Source organism: Nycticebus coucang, chromosome 5 (assembly GCF_027406575.1).
Source record: "Nycticebus coucang isolate mNycCou1 chromosome 5, mNycCou1.pri, whole genome shotgun sequence".
Lineage (NCBI taxonomy): Eukaryota > Metazoa > Chordata > Mammalia > Primates > Lorisidae > Nycticebus > Nycticebus coucang.
The window spans coordinates 16,707,631-16,723,733 of NC_069784.1; the positions used below are offsets into that span (position 1 = coordinate 16,707,631).

Below are 16,103 nucleotides of genomic sequence, written 5' to 3' on the forward strand. Positions count from 1 at the left end.
TTTGGCAGGAATAGGTGTTCTCAGGTATAAAAATGAAGAGATGACAGTCCTCTCTGATGATAATATGCTATGATGATTCCCAAAGGCCATGGGCTCTATTAAGAGAGCTGAGAGGGAGCGGGACACAATTATAAGAGGGACTCTACCTAACAAATGCAAACATTGTAACCTAATTCATTGTACCCTCAAATTAGCCTGAAACAATAATTAAAAAATAATAATTTAAAAAATAGAGAGCTGAGAAAAAAATTCCTCAGCTCCCAACTCAGTACTTGCCCACCCTGTTGTACGCTCCCTGAGCCCAATTCTTTAGGCTTAATATCAGCAGGTCTCTTACCAAGGAAGAGTAGGATGTGGCCTTCTCTGAGTGCAAAGAAATCCTCCTTCAAGAATAAGAGGTCTCGGTTCTTGACCTGTGGCTCAAGCAGCTAAAGCGCCAGATATATACACTTGAGCTGGCGGGTTCAAATCCAGCCCTGGCCCGCCAAACAACAATGATGGCTGCAACCAAAAAATAGGGGGGGCATTGTGGTTGGCACCAGCTACCTGGGAGGCGGAGGCAGGAGAATCGCTTGAGCCCAGGAGTTGGAGGTTGCTATGAGCTGTGATGCTACAGCACTCTACTCAGGGCAACAGGTTGAGGCTCTGTCTCAAAAAAAAAAAAAAAAAAAGGAAGAATAAGATGTCTCAAGGATTCTCTAGGGAGAAGGTCAATAATACATCCTTGTTCAATGCAGAGATAAAATCTTAAACTAAAGGGGAAAGTAGACATCTCCTAAATACATGGTTTATAGAGACATTAATTTATGTTTTTTCTTAAAGTGGTATATCTCCAAGTTACTAATTTTGATTGGAATGATGAGTAAAGTAGAAGTTGATTCATCAGCTCTCTGAAATTAGCATGTAACTTTCTTTAAAAATTTTTTCAGCCTATGTTTCTCCTTGAACCAGATAGTAACAAAGAAGCAATGTATATCAGACACTGTGCTGTCTCTTCAATAGAAAACGGGCACAGGAAGGTAATCACAGACATACACTGGCTGGCTGACACATTTGAGGTGAGTCTGGAGGGCTTTCTGCTTTTCTGTTGGTTGTAAATTTTAGATTTTATCCAATGACGTTCTTTCAAGCCAGCAGTTCATTCACACTGACATTGTAAAGTAACCAGGAACTAAGCATCAAAAAATCGGATCACTGTCACCAGACCCATATCTGACTTGGAACTGGAAATAAAGCCAATCTTTCAACTTGGTTAGCTTATAACTGAAAGAATGTGGTTGGCATCAACCCTGATATAATAGTGGTGAAAACAAGGATTTGATATGTAACAATGAAGTACAGATATTTTATGTCCTTAGCATTTATGGGTTTCAATTTTATGAAATCAGCTATTTAGGAACAGGCAACTCGAAAAACCTGTGACATATTGTAGTATGTAATTTTGCTGAGGCACAGTCTTGAATTGCAGCTGGCAGGTGCAAACTCTTTGTGTAGTAAGTGAGCACAGCTGACTGCCCAGCATCTGCCTTGCAGTTTGTTTTTGTGGTTGTGTACTTGACTGTAACCTCACAGTGTGGTGCTTGTGAATTTGGAAATAGGCAAGCTTCTCCAAGGTTTCCCTCAAGGCAGGATCTACCATGTCCTTTGCAGAATTAAAAGCTGAGAATATTGGCTGGGCGCCTGTGGCTCAAGCGGCTAAGGCGCCAGCCATATACACCTGAGCTGGAGGGTTCAAATCCAGCCTGGGCCCACCAAACAACAATGACAGCTGCAACCAAAAAATAGCCGGGCGTTGTGGTGGGCGCCTGTAGTCCCAGCCACTTGGGAGGCAGAGGCAGGAGAATCGCTTGAGCCCAGGAGTTAGAGGTTGCTGTGAGCTGTGATGCCACAGCACTCTACCCGGGGCGACAGCTTGAGGCACTGTCTTAAAAAAAATAAAATAAAACTGAGAATATCAGGCTGGGCATGGTGGCTCATACCTGTAATCCTAACACTATGGGAGGCTGAGGTGAGAGGACTGCTTGAGCTCAGGAGTTCTGAGACCAGCCTGAGCAAGAGTGAGACTCCCATCTCTACTAAAATTAGAAAAACTTAGCTGGGAGTTGTGATGGGTGCCTGTGGTCCCAGCTACCCCGGAGGCTGAGGCAGAAGATCTCGTGAGCTCAGGAGTTTGAGGTTGCTGTGAGCTATGACGACACCAAGGCACTTAGCCAGGCGCCTTAGAGTGAGTCTCGGCTTCAAAAAAGACAAAAAAACTATGTGAAAATATTTCTGTGACAAAAGAATGGACAAAGAATATGTGGCACGATCGTATTTTGATTTTAAAACCCTGTAATTCTGCAACTTCTGTGATAGTGTTTTCTTAAGATTTAGAACAAGAAAAAAAAATTAAAGGTGAATAGCTCTGAGAAAACAATGTTACTCTTCTAGCTACACAGAATTTACTTTTCTTGCATTAAAAATATAGATTAACAGAATGGGCGCTGTCTTTGAAAATCGAAGTGGAATTTGCTGCCAACTGGTCACATGCTCAGCAGATTGGTACGTTTGACTTTAAACGTTGCTAATATGTTTTTATACAGCACGCTTTTTCCTTAGATGCTCCTAAAAATCAGTGCCATTTTCTGCTCCTTAAATAATCTTTATTGTTAAATGAAATGTAACTAAAGGACAGAATGTTATGGGTTGTTGCTAGTTCAAGAATATCCTTTCACTGGCCGGGCACAGTGGCTCACACCTGTAACCCAGGACTTGGGAGGCTGAGATGGGTAGATTGCCTAGGCTCACAGGTTCGAGACCAGCCTGAGCAAGAGTGAGACCCTGTATCTAAAAAACAAACAAACAAACAAACAAAAATAGCCAGGCATTGTGGTAGGCGAGGCAAGAGAATCACTGAAGCCCAAGAGTTTGAGGTTGCTGTGAGCTATGATGCCATGGCACATGGCACTCTACTGTGGGTGACAAAGTAAGACTCTGTCTCAAAAAAGCAAAAAAACTCTTTCATAGAAATGACTATGCAATTAAAAGAAGAATTAGGCCGGGCACCTTTAATACTAGCACTTTGGGAGGCTGGGGCGGGTGTGGTCAATCACTTAAACTCAGGAGTTCGAGACCAGCCTGAGCAAGAGTGAGACTCCTGTCTCTACTAAAAATAGAAAAATCAGCCAGGCAAGGTGGCGGGCACCTGTAGTCCTTGCTACTCAGGTGACTGAAACAAGAGGACCGCTTGAGCCCAAGAGATTGATGTTGCTGTGAGCTATGATGACGCCCTGACACTCTACCAAGGCAACAGAGTGAGACACGATCTCAAGAAAATAAAATAAAAGAATTAACTAGGCTTCCTGGTTGAGAATGTTGCATAGCATTACCCATAGTTATTGCGTTTCTTCACATTCTCTTATTTGTAAATTTGCCATATGTGTTATTTATATTCAATTTTTTCTAACGATTATGAAGATTATAATATTTAATTGGGGGAAATTTTTTTTTTTTTTGGCCGGGGCTGGGTTTGAACCCGCCACCTCCGGCATATGGGACCGGCGCCTTACTTCTTGAGCCACAGGCGCCGCCCATGGGGGAAATTTTTTTAAAGTAGAAGAGTTTTTACATTTTTATGGTGTATCTATAAAAAGTGTTTTTGTAAACAATTTGGTAGCTATATTGAAGAATATTCACTTAAATAAAGTTACATCTCAGGTGGCGCCTGGGTCTCAATGGAGTAGGGCGCTGGCCCCATATGCCAGAGGTGGTGGGTTCAAACCTAGCCCCCCCCAAAAAACTGCAAAATAATAATAATAAAGTTACATCTCCCAATTGGCAGCACTAAAAGTCCACAGTGAAATAGGAGCTAAGAAGGATAATATTATTTATCCACCATCCAAGTACTGGTAAACTTTGCCACTCCAAACAGCATCAACCCCAATAGAAATAATGATCCCTTAGGCCCCAGAAGCCACTATAGGGTGGCAGAGGGTACAAGTGATGTCAGCAGCAGCCAAGGCAAGGGCCAGGCAGATATGATGGGATCCCAGGGGCACATATTGCAGAAGACTCTGTTGAGTACAAGCAACAGAAACTAACTGCGGCTAGCAGAAAGTGAAGAGATGCATCTATTTGCAGTCATGTATTGGATATTTATACCAATTCTCCACTGAGTGCCTTAATAGGTTAACTATGTGTATATTCACAACATTTGTTACTGGAGCAAAGGAAGTGCTGATTCAGACCTTGGAAAGAGCCCCAGGGATTTGGGCAGCAGGAATGAAAGGCCAGCCACTTCCCTCTGAATGAATCCGCTCCAACCATTGTGTCACTCCATTTAAGATTTGGAGTGACTGGACAGGGTCTGACCAGGGAAGATAAGGCAAAGAGCCTTGAGTGACATCCCAGCCTGACTGCAGACAACGGGAAAGAGGCAGTTCCCCAAACAACAATTTGAATACTCTTGCCAAAGAAAAGAGGGTTGTTGTCTCCCAGGCAAAAACAACGCATCTATACCTATCATCTTTAAGGTCGTATGGAATTTTATGCAACAATTAAAATTGTATTATAATTTCATGGAATATTTATCCTATAATGTTAATTGTAAACAAAATGTAAAGCTAGATTGCTCTTCAGAGGCCGGAGAGAATATTTGAAAGCGTATAGACACAGATCCTTGGTTAGTCAGTTACAAATGATGGCCCTCGAGTTTGAAAGGAAGGAGATTGGTTGATTAAATGATTATTTTAGATGGTTAATTATATACACATGGCAATATTCTGGAAATATTTCTTTCAGAAGTTGTTAAAGTAGAAAATAAAGCTTATGCATCTATAGAAAAGCTAACTGGAGAACTCCATCAGTCCTAACCTTTATACTTCGGCTATGTAGGATCTTACAATATAGAATATAAGAAAATAAATTTTCATTAATTAAGAATGTATATGTACACAGCTATGATTTAACAATAAAAATAAATAAATTAAAAAATGTATAACTGATTTATATAGGAAGTTCAACTGATGATATCTGTATTTAGCAATGCCATTTCATAAATGCTATGAATAACATCCAATAAGAGCTATATAATCTTGGAAAACAATTTTAAACCAACTATGAACATCTTCATATGTCACTTATGGGGGTCTCTCAAGGATTTATGTTTTAACAACATAAAAATTATTACTATTTTTTTATTTGAACCATTTATTCATTGAGATGAGCAAATGATTAACATTGATTAAACTATATAAATGAATAACAATTTTGTTAGTCTTAGTTGAGTTGCAATTTGTTAATCTAAATACTTTAAAAACAATTTTTTTGGTTTTTTGGGTTTTTTTTGAAATAGGGTCTCACTCTGTAGCCCTGGGTAGAATGCTGTGGCAGCATCATAACTCACAGCAACTTCAAATTGTTGGGCTCAAGAGATCCTCTTGCTAGAGTAGCCGGAGCTACAGGTGCTGACCACTATACCAGGCTAGTTGTTTTTTTCTATTTTAGTAGAGAAGAAGTCTCACTATTGATCAGGCTGGTCTCCAACTCTTGAGCTCAAGCAGTCTACCTGCCTCAGCCTCCCAGAGTGCTAGGATTACAGGTGTGAGCCACCAGGCCCAGCTTGTTGTTGAAAAATTTTAACCGGCTGAGGAGGGAGAATCACTTGAGCTCAGGAGTTCGAGACTCGCCTGAGCGACAGTGAGACCCCGACTCATGAAAAAAATGGAAAAACCCAGCCAGGCGTCGTGGTGAATGCCTGTAATCCCAGCGGCTTCCAGAGGCTGAGGCAGCGGGGTGCCCGCAGCCCGAGTCTGAGGTTGCAGTGAGCTACCACGCCCACTGCACTCTGCTCAGGGGCATAGAGTGGGACCCTGTCTCAACAAAAAAAAAAAAAAATTTTAACCAAACTCGGGCAGACACAAGGAATGCTATAACATGTGTGTACTATTGTATAGTGGTGAAATCAAGGCTTTCATACCCATCACCTGATTAAAGTACATTGTACCCCATGGGGAACTTTTTGTCCCTCACCTGCTTTCAGCCTCCCCCTTTTGAGTCCCCAGTGTCCCTTACACCACTCTGTGTGTTTTTACCCAGGCACAGATTAGCTCCCATTTATAAGTGAGAACTCACAGCAATTCATTCTTCCACCCTTGAGTTACTTCACTTAGGATTCTGGACTCCAGTTCCGTCCAAGTTGCTGCAAATGACGTGATTCCATTCTTTCCTACGACTGAGTGGAATTGTATAGTATATACACATGCACCACAGTTCTTTTTATCCATTTATCAGTTGATGGATACTTAGGTTGACCCCATATCTTTAAAATTGTGAGTTGTGCTGAGATAACCACACAAGAGCAGGTACCTTTTTGTTATAATGACTTTTCCTTTGGGCAGAAACACAGTAGTGGGATTGCTGGATCAATGGTAGGTCGATGTTCTTTGAGATACCTCCATTTTTTTAATTGACGACCCCCCCCCCAACATACAAAGCTTTTCTACATGGGATTTGGAGTAACAAATTAAAACTCCGATTTTATGTGTTTTGTGGCTCCTCAAAAATAGGAGAAGTCTCCATTCTGATCTCCAAAGAAGTCGTACTAATTTACATTCCCACCGACAGTGGATAGATGTCCCCATTTCACTGCATCCAGAACGGCATCTATCATTTTTTGACTTTTCAATAATTGTCATTCTAATTGGAGTAAGATGGTCTCTCATTGTGGTTTTAATTTGCATTTATGTGGTGACTCGTGATGTTGAACATTTTTTCATGTTTTTTTGACATTTGCATGTTTTCTTTTGAAAATGCCTGTTCATGTCAAATTTGCTCACTTTTTAATGGGGTTGTTTATTTTTTCATTATGCTAAGTGAAAAGAGGCAGTCACAAAAGTCCACATATTTTATTATTATTTTTTTTTTAGCAGTTTTTGGCCGGGGCTGGGTTTGAACCTACCACCTCCAGCATATGGGGCCAGTGCCCTACTCCTTTGAGCCACAGGTGCCGCCCCACATATTTTATTTTTGAAATGTCCAGCCTGGGAAAATCTGTAGAGAAGGAAGTATATTATTAAAGGTTGCCTAGGGCTGCTGGAAGGGCTTGGAGGAAACTACTAATGAATAGTAACTACAAATATATCTGGGATGTTGGGGGGAGGTGATGAAAACCTTCTAAAATTGATTGTGGTGGTGCACACACAGGTCTGTAAATATATTTAAAACCATTGAATTATACTAATTAACTGGGTGAATTTTGTAGAATATGAATTATATCTCAAAACTGTTATATAAAAATGATTATATGTATGGCTTGGCACCTGTAGGGCACTGGCCACACACACCGAGCCTGGCAGGTTCAAATGCCACCTGGGCCTGCCAAGCAACAATAACAACAACAACAAAATAGCCAGGCATTATGGCAGGTGCCTGTAGTCCCAGCTACTAGGGAGGCTGAGGCAAGAGAATGGCTTAAGCCCAAGAGTTTGAGATTGCTGTGAGCTGTGATGCCACGGCACCCTACCAAGGGTGACAAAGTGAGATTCTGTCTTAAAAAAAAAAAATTATATATACAACTTCCCAAACTCAATTCTCATAAATGATATTAGTCCTGAGATGAAGAAGGCTCTTAAAAAACCCTATAAACAGTATCATTCTCAAAAACAGAAAATGCACAACTGTTCCATGTCATTAAAATCTTAGTTTCAGAGCCATGGTCACATTGCTCATATTAGACGTATTAATGGTAGTTCTGAGGTTGCACCCCTTATTCATACTTAATAAAAAAGTTACAAACTTTTTTCAGCACAATATGTTTTTGGGATATTAGACCACAGAAAACTTTAGTCCCCCAAGCAGCAGAGAAGAAGAAAGAGGAAATTATTGAAATTCCTTTTGATGTTCCAGCTACGTTTTTGCATCTAGATCTCTCTTGGAAACCTCTTGCTAAGGTAAGTAACATGGCATTTAACCCCCCTATTCGCATACATACCCTATATAATTTGAATGCATAGACGTACATATACACCCACTCCAAAAGTAGAGCAACTCACATTAACACGAGACTTTATAATTTACGTATTCATTCAACCAATACATTTATACCTGCCAAGGTATAAAATTATTTTGATACCTGCCAAGAAGAGCAAGCCAGAAATCAAAACCATTGTGAACTCAAGACTGATATTCATGTATAAGCAAGCTACAACTTACATATGGTTTTTGTAAGTAATTATTCAGTCGCACATCAGTTATTTGCAAAGTAGTCAAAGCTCAGGTTAACAGAGAAAAGCTAATTTACCCTGCTATTGTAGCCAAAGTTCTGCATATTTTGCATGGTAGTAAAAGGTACCAGTATTGTTTTAAAAGCTATGACCCAACAGATCCGAAAAGGAATTGAATGAAAAATAATGACAGAACTTGAAGAAAAGCAATTTTAGTTTGAGAAAAATATGGCTACAGATAAGATATGTGCGGAAAGTAGGAACGGACTTCTGACGCTGATGGCTCTCTTTCTTTACAATGTCTGATTTTAATTCCAAACATAACACTTTTCATTTGCAAGTATTGCACAAATTACATTATTATTCTCTGTAGAAAAGAGAGCATGGAGGGATGAGAACATTCTCAAAGTAACCAGGAAAAAATTGGAGAGAGAGGACTAGAATTATTCTGGGGTAAGACTTACTGAGCTATGAGTAGTTCAAACACATCAACAAAAACCCAGCTAAGAATAACTGTGTGGCACGTGGGTATTTGTCTCCCTTCTAAGGGAGAAAGAAGCTGTAAAGGGAAAATGGAAAGTGTGACAGTTTCTCATTCCAGCCACCAGGGTGTGTTGCAGGCCCAGGGCCACTTCTGTAACTTCCAGCCTGTGCGTCCCTGAGGGGAGTCAGAGGTGGCCAGCTGGACACAAGGTCCCTGTGCAACCTCCTGGAGTTTCATTTAACTGAAAGATTTAGGGAGCAGGGGAATAAGTCCTTGTTCTATATTAAAACTAATAAGGATATATTATGGAATCGAATACAAGATATTTTCAGGAATAAAATGACTCAAGAGAATTTGGGATTTGGAAATGTGCCCCTAGATGAGCTCCCTTCTGTGGCAAGGTTTTGGAAATGGGCTTTAGATGCTTTTTGTTTTAGTGCTTTTAGTAGGGAACAGCAACTAAAAATTTGAAAAAGACAAGGGAAGTGGGAAGGTGAAGGAGATCGGTTTCCTTCAATCTGGGAGCAATAGGAAAGACAGGAATGAATTACCCAAGGATACCTGAAGGAAATATGGAAATAATCTTTATTATGCATATATGTTCTCCCTAAAGGTAAGGCTGTCTAAGGGTGAAACAAGTGTAGATCACTGCCCAACCAAGATAAGCCTGAATGAAAGCCATCTTTATCCAACCCAAGGTAATTTCCTTTGCTTATTAAAAGGCATTTAATAGTTAGTGTCAGCGACCGATTATGTCTAAGGTGAAAGTGAGTCACTTCCTAGGGTAGTCGAATTTGTAAAAAGAATTCCAAAAATCAAAGCCTCCAATATGGAACTTTATAATGGCTAGAATAGCTGTAGTTAACACATTAAAACGACCTATACACACAAAGAGATTCAGTTCTATTCAGTTTCACAAACATTTATGGGATGCATTTATGTGTTTTTAAAAACTCATTACATTGGCTTGGTACCTGTAGCTCAGTGGCTAGGGCGTCGGCCACATACACTGGGGCTGGCAGGTTTGAACTCAGCCCGGACCTGCCAAACAACAGTGACAACTCCAACCAAAAAATAGCCAGGCCTTGTGGCAGGGGCCTGTAGTCCCAGCTTCTTGGGAGGCTGAAGCAAAAGAATCGTTTAAGCCCAAGAGTTTGAGGTTGCTGTGAGCTGTGATGCGACAGCACGCTACCCGGGGTGACAGCTCGAGGCTCTGTCTCAAAGAAATAAAATAAAATAAATTATAAATGGAAATCCTTTTCATAGGCAAATGTTTGAAAAATACTTCTGTTGTTAGTTATTCCTATACAATTCATTCTGCATTGCTTTCCGGATAGCATATTCATCCAGACCTTGTTTGAATAGTCCTTACTATATTTTAGACACTAGTGCTTTATCAGATGAGACTTGCAACTACGTCCTCTTATTCTGTGATTTGTTTTCTCATTCTCTTAACAGTCGCTTAGAAATCAGAAGTTTTTAATTTGGAAGAAGTCTAATTTACTGATTTGTTCTTTTATGGATCATGACTTGGTGTTGAGTTTAAAAAATCTTGACCTTGGGCGGCGCCTGTGGCTCAAGGAGTAGGGTGCCGGTCCCATATGCCGAAGGTGGCAGGTTCAAACCCAGCCCTGGCCAAAAAACCACAAAAAAAAAAAAAAAAAAAAAAAATCTTGGCCTAACTTGAGTTTCATGGCTTTACATTTAGGTCTGTGATCCCTTTTGAGTTAATTTTTGTATATAGCACAAGTTATAGCTCAAAGTGCATTTTTTGTGTATGGTGGTCCCACAGCATTTATTGAAACAACACTATTCCTTCTCTACTGGGGATACCTCTGTGCTTTTGTCAAAAATCACTTGTGCTTGTATGAGGGTCTGTTTCTGAATTCCCTACTCTGGTTCCTTACTCTGAGCGTCTGTCTCTACCATGCTCTCTCTTTTTTTTTTTTCTGCAGTTTTTGGCCAGAGCTGGGTTTGAACCCACCACCTCCGGCATATGGGGCTGGCGCCCTACTCCTTTGAGCCACACACGCCACCCCACGCTCTCTTTATTATTCTAGCTTTATCATTAGTCCTGAAATGCCTTTTTCAAAGTGTTTGGCTATTGTAGGTGTAGGCTATTTATGCTTTTCTATGTGAATTTCAGGAACAGTTTGTCTTGCATAGAAGGAACTATGATTTTGCTTGGGATTGTGTTGAATCTGTAGATCAAAATGTTGTGGGAATTGGCATCTAATAAAGAGAGAGCCTTTCAAGGCCAGGTGCAGTGGGTCACATCTATAATCCCAGCACTTTGGAAGGCTGAAGTGGGGAGGATCACTTGAGGTGATGGTAGAGAAATAATATGTTTATAAAATCCTATATCTTCCCCAGAATTTAATATCACATGTCTGAAAAACTAATAAGTGATCTGGGTAAATGCTCAAGACATATCTTTAACATAAAAGAAAAGCAGGATTCAAAGCTAAAATATAATATGATTGAATTTTTTAAAAATCTATTTATATATAGTCACAGAAAAGTCACTACAGGGGATATATATCAATATTTTAATCCTGGTTATCTCTGGGGGACATGATACTGGAGGGCTTTTGTTCTTTTACCTTTGCTTTTTTTTTTTGTTTTCCAAAGCTTCATTAAGCAACATTAGTTTTTAGATCACAAAATGTCTTGGCTTTAAAATGAGGCGAGATAAGTACTTTTAAGAAGAAAGAGGTTCCACGTGAGGCTTGCATCGCATCCCTAGGATTAGCTAAACTTTTACCTTGCACATATAGCTAGAGCTATTATGTCGTAGTACAGCCGCTGATGTTTTGGTTTGAGAAAGTTACTACTGCTAAATTAAAAGTTTTAAAAGGTTTGGACTCATGCCCACCACGTTGGGAAGGGCATGGGCCAGACGCATGTCACAGGGATGGAAAATGTAAACTGTTTATTTCTTTTTAATTTTTCACTATAAATATGTGGTCCGTCTATCCATACTCCTCACTAGCACAGGACAGAGCAGAGAAGACGGAAGAAGTGGACCCATACCATAATCTGGAAAGCGGGATGGCTGCTCATCTGAAGCCAATAGAGGAATTCTGCACAAAGTTCTTTGTGGGAACAGAGGTAAAGTGGAATCATTTGCTCTTAAAATTATTATCTAATTACACAAATACGTTAACATCTATTGTACACGTTTGTTATAGACAGCTTAGATTTATCACTTTTATATTTCAGTATGATTATTTCGATTACAAATTTAACCTTGGGGCCTCATAGATTTACATTTAACATGTTTATAAACAGATATGGAAAATAGCTATAAAATTAAGTACTCTTTTTACTAGTAATTTACTGATCAATCTGTAAATATTCATCAACTACCTTTACTATATGGAAGAAATCATGCTAAGTAGTAGAGATTTACAAAGGAAGCATATTCTTTTGTTAAGCTAGCACAATCTAGTAGGAAAGACAGTGAAAAACTCATTGAGTTCTAAAGATAAGTAGCAATTGGATATAATAATGGTAAGTCACGGCCGCCCTTTTTCAGCACCTGCTATAATAATACCAGAGCGAGCTCACATTAATTGGGCATTTTCTATGTATCAGGGTCTGTGCCAGGTTATATTCCAAATGGTATTCCAATTAAATATCCCATTTAATCCCAGTAATCCTGTAAATGTGAAATTGTTGTTCTCATTTTACAGATAAAGAAATTAGACTCAGAACTTGATCTTACAGAGCAGAGATGCTCTTTTCATTCATGTCTCTCTTTCCCGGAAATAAAGGCTATTTCTCCCAGGCCAGGCCACCCTGGGAAGATTCCATAGCCCAGTCGCATCAGAATGCAATTTGCGTTCCCACTTTGGTGTTAAGAGATTAACAAAGTCCACTAGCTCTGAGAGCATACTGCCTGCCTGGCACAGTGCTGGGTGCTGGGGTCAGAGGTGAACAGCACCGTCCCGCCACCCTCCAGGACTCACTACCTAGCCAAAGAGCAGACACGTTGACAACAAGATGGAAAAACACCAACAGGAGGTCAGAGGCCACTCAAACAGGAAGGGGGAGGCAGGGAAGGTGGCTGGATCTTGGAGGCTGAGAAGGAACCGGAAAGAGTATGGCAAGAGTACAAGTTGGAGTTATGAAAATCCAGGATTTGCCTGGAGACAGTGAAATAGTTTGGTGCAAGAGGGAAGGCTGCACCTAGAAGCTAGGCTGGGGTCCAGTACCGAAGGGCCTGTCTACTGCACTGGGTCTTTTGAATTCCATTTGGCAAGCACTAGTCGATAAGATGCATATTTTGTAACTTGGAACAGGCTGGGTGCTGTGGGCTCACACCTGTAATCCTAGCCCTCAAGGAGACCAGGGAGGGTGTATTGCTTGCAATTAGGAGTTCGACCCCAGCCTCAGCAAGTGCAAGACCCTGTCCCTAAAAATAGCCAGGTGTCGCAGTGGGCACCTGTAGTCCCAGCTACTGGGGAGACTGAAGCAAGAGGATCTCTTGAGTCCAAGTTTGAGGTTGCTATGAGCTATGACGTCATGGTACTCTACCGAGGGCAACAGAGTAAAACTCTGTCTCAAAAATAAATAAATAAATAAGATGGACCTGAGCCCTCCCTTCATGGATTAGTGATAAAATCTTTGGAATCCCAGTGGCTGAGACTCTGATATGTAAATTATCGGCATAACTGTCTACGTTCCTGTCACTATGCGACATATGTATGTAAACACTCAACACACTCATTGTTTTGTTGACTATAAAATGGAGTGATCATTTTGAGCCTTCCCCATCCCACTGTTTCAAATTATTATTTGATTAAACTGACCTGTTACATTGTATTTGTTTTCATTACAATCAGTCTCAGCACATGAATGCGAGGTCTTAAGTCCTTAAGTCGTCAGGGTACTCACCAGGAACCCGTAATATTTCAGGAAGGAGAAGTGATATATACAGATTGGAAACTGGAAAGAGACCCTGAGACTGGCCGATTCATGGGTAAGTGCTGTGGGTCGCCTTGTTACTAGTAAGATGTTCCTTTTAATTTAAACTACCCCCAGGAATCTGGGAAGTACCGAGTCTTGCTAATGGGAGGGAGGACGACTAAGGTTTTGACTCTAAGTGAGGATCTTGAATAAGCTGTAAAGCACCACCGGGGAGCTTGCTAGAGACACGGGGCTACTGAATCTGAGTCTGGATTTTAATGACACTTGCTAGGAAATTTGTTTTCATACTGAAATTCGAGGAGCATTGACCTGCATAATGTTTAAATGATTGAGACACTTAAAGAGTTTAATTAAGAAATAACATGCAGGCTCGGCGCCTGTGGCTCAAGTGCTAAGGCGCCAGCCACATAAACCTGAGCTGGTGGGTTGGAATCTAGCCCCAGCCCACCAAACAACAATGACGGCTGCAACCAAAAAAAATAGCTGGGCGTTGTGGCAGGCTCCTGTAGTCCCAGCTACTTGAGAGGCAGAGGCAGGAGAATTGCTTGAGCCCATGAGTTAGAGGTTGCTGTGAGCTGTGATGCTAGGGTGCTCTACCCAGAGCAATAGCTAGAGGCTGTCTCCAAAAAAAAAAAAAAAAAAGGAAAAAGAAATAACATGCAGCTGGGCACGGTGGCTCATGCCTATGATTCTGGCACTCTGGGAGGCCAAGGCAGATGGATTGCCTGAGCTCACAAGTTCAAGACCAACCTGAGCAAGAGCAAGACCCCGTCTCTTAAAAGAAAAAATAAAAAAAAATCTGGGTTTTGTGGAAGGAGCCTGTGGTCCCAGCTACTCAGGAGGCTGAGACAAGAGAATTGCTTGAGCCCAAGAGTTTGAGGTTACTGGAGCTGTGATGCCAAGGCACTCTACCGAGGGTGACCAAGTGACACTCTGTTTCAAAAAAAGAAAAGAAAAGAAAAGAAAAAGAAAAAGAAATAACATGTGGTTTCAATAATTCAAAAAACTGATAGTTCATCTATGTGGAAAATCCGTCGATATGCAATTGTCAGCTAAATTTATAATGGTTTTTTTTTGAGACAGAGTCTTACTCTGTCACTCTGGGTAGAGTGCCCTGGCATCATAGTTCACAACAACATCAAACTCTTGGGCTCAAGCGATCCTTTTGCCTCAGCTTCCTGAGTAGCTGGGACTATAGGCAACCACTATGATGCTCAGCTAGTTTTTTGTAATTTTAGTAGAGACAGGGTCTTGCTTTTGCTCAGGTGGTCTCGAACTCCTGAGCTCAAGTGATCCACCCTATTTGGCCTCTCTGAATGCTGGGATTACAGGCGTGAGCCACTGCGTCGGCCTTTATGATGGTCTTGAAGATCCCCAAACAGTATGGAAGAGGTAATTCTCCTTTGGGGTGATGACAGGTGGTCCTCCTGTCTCCTGTCCCTGTCCTAGAGAGTCTCAGGACCCAGACTCTGGGCAGCTGAGACGAGGTAAGCAGGTTACCCCAGGTGTGAGCCAGGATCACAATTCGGAGTGCAGGCACCCCAATAAGCAAAGCTCCTGTCTTTAACAGGTTCAGAGCACTGGGATTCACTAAAATGACAACTACTCACTTTAAAGCTTTGAGTTTTATTCTGGAGTGAAAATATATTCTATTCTAACTGCATTTCAAAGTTTGGGATAACCATAAGCAAAGGCAGAGGTGGCTCTTGGGACAGCTCAGCAGACAAAGGCTGGTGAAAAGCTTCAGAGCTCCCCCGGGGGGGAGCAGGGTAGGGGGGCAGCTGGGCTCAGAGGAGGAAATCTGCTTAACCCCATGGGTGGCTGGACAAGTTGAAATGTAAGTGACTCACAGGGGTTAAGGGTCAAAGATTAGAGCCACAGCCTGCAGGGGACAGCTGTTGGCATACTTACAACTTCACCCCCCTTCCATCCTACTGAGTCTGGGTCCTGAGAGCAGGGTCTGCCTTAGAGCTGGGAAGAGATATCAGCCACACCTGAGAAAAGAGTAACAGAAGCTCTCCTACTGTTCCTCCCTGACCAGAAGCCCAGATGTGTGTTATTGATGACAGTGGGGCATTGAGAGATGTTTAGCCCAAGGTAGGGTCAAGTGTACTCAGAAATGAGACTGATTATCCATTTTCCACTGACTCCCAATTCAGAGATTTAAAGTTGAACTCAAAATTAGATATTGGCTATAATAAATTACTTTCAACTTCCTTCGTGCTCTTGCACGTATCTATTTATTCAGTAACTCATGAGTGTTAGCTGTGCATGGGTTGCAAGCCAGGCCCTGTATAATACAGCAGCGGTCTTCACCACATCTCTGCAACACAAGCTGAGGACCTGATGCCATGACCTGGCTGTGCACAGTGGACACTCATTCCTCCTGGCCTCCTCTGAGGGCCAACCTCCTAGGGCCACAGTGCTTTTGAGGAAGCCCATGATCAACAGGGTTACTTGTTTTAAATGGATTTTATTCCATTTGT

General features: G+C 41.4%; 2 protein-coding genes across 2 annotated transcripts in view; one reads left to right on the forward strand and one right to left on the reverse strand.

The window, feature by feature from the left end:
• The window catches only part of BCL10 (BCL10 immune signaling adaptor), a 238,928-nt gene that overhangs the window by 71,050 nt on the left and 151,775 nt on the right, over positions 1-16,103 (reverse strand). The gene's annotated exons all lie outside the window — the stretch shown is intronic.
• Positions 1-16,103, forward strand: part of DNAI3 (dynein axonemal intermediate chain 3) — a 58,598-nt gene that overhangs the window by 27,885 nt on the left and 14,610 nt on the right. The window contains exons 13-18 of the mRNA XM_053591198.1: positions 930-1,058; positions 2,468-2,541; positions 7,784-7,928; positions 9,299-9,395; positions 11,678-11,796; positions 13,606-13,669. Of these exons, the coding sequence (XP_053447173.1) occupies positions 930-1,058; positions 2,468-2,541; positions 7,784-7,928; positions 9,299-9,395; positions 11,678-11,796; positions 13,606-13,669 (628 nt within the window). The remainder of the gene's footprint in view (positions 1-929; positions 1,059-2,467; positions 2,542-7,783; positions 7,929-9,298; positions 9,396-11,677; positions 11,797-13,605; positions 13,670-16,103) is intronic.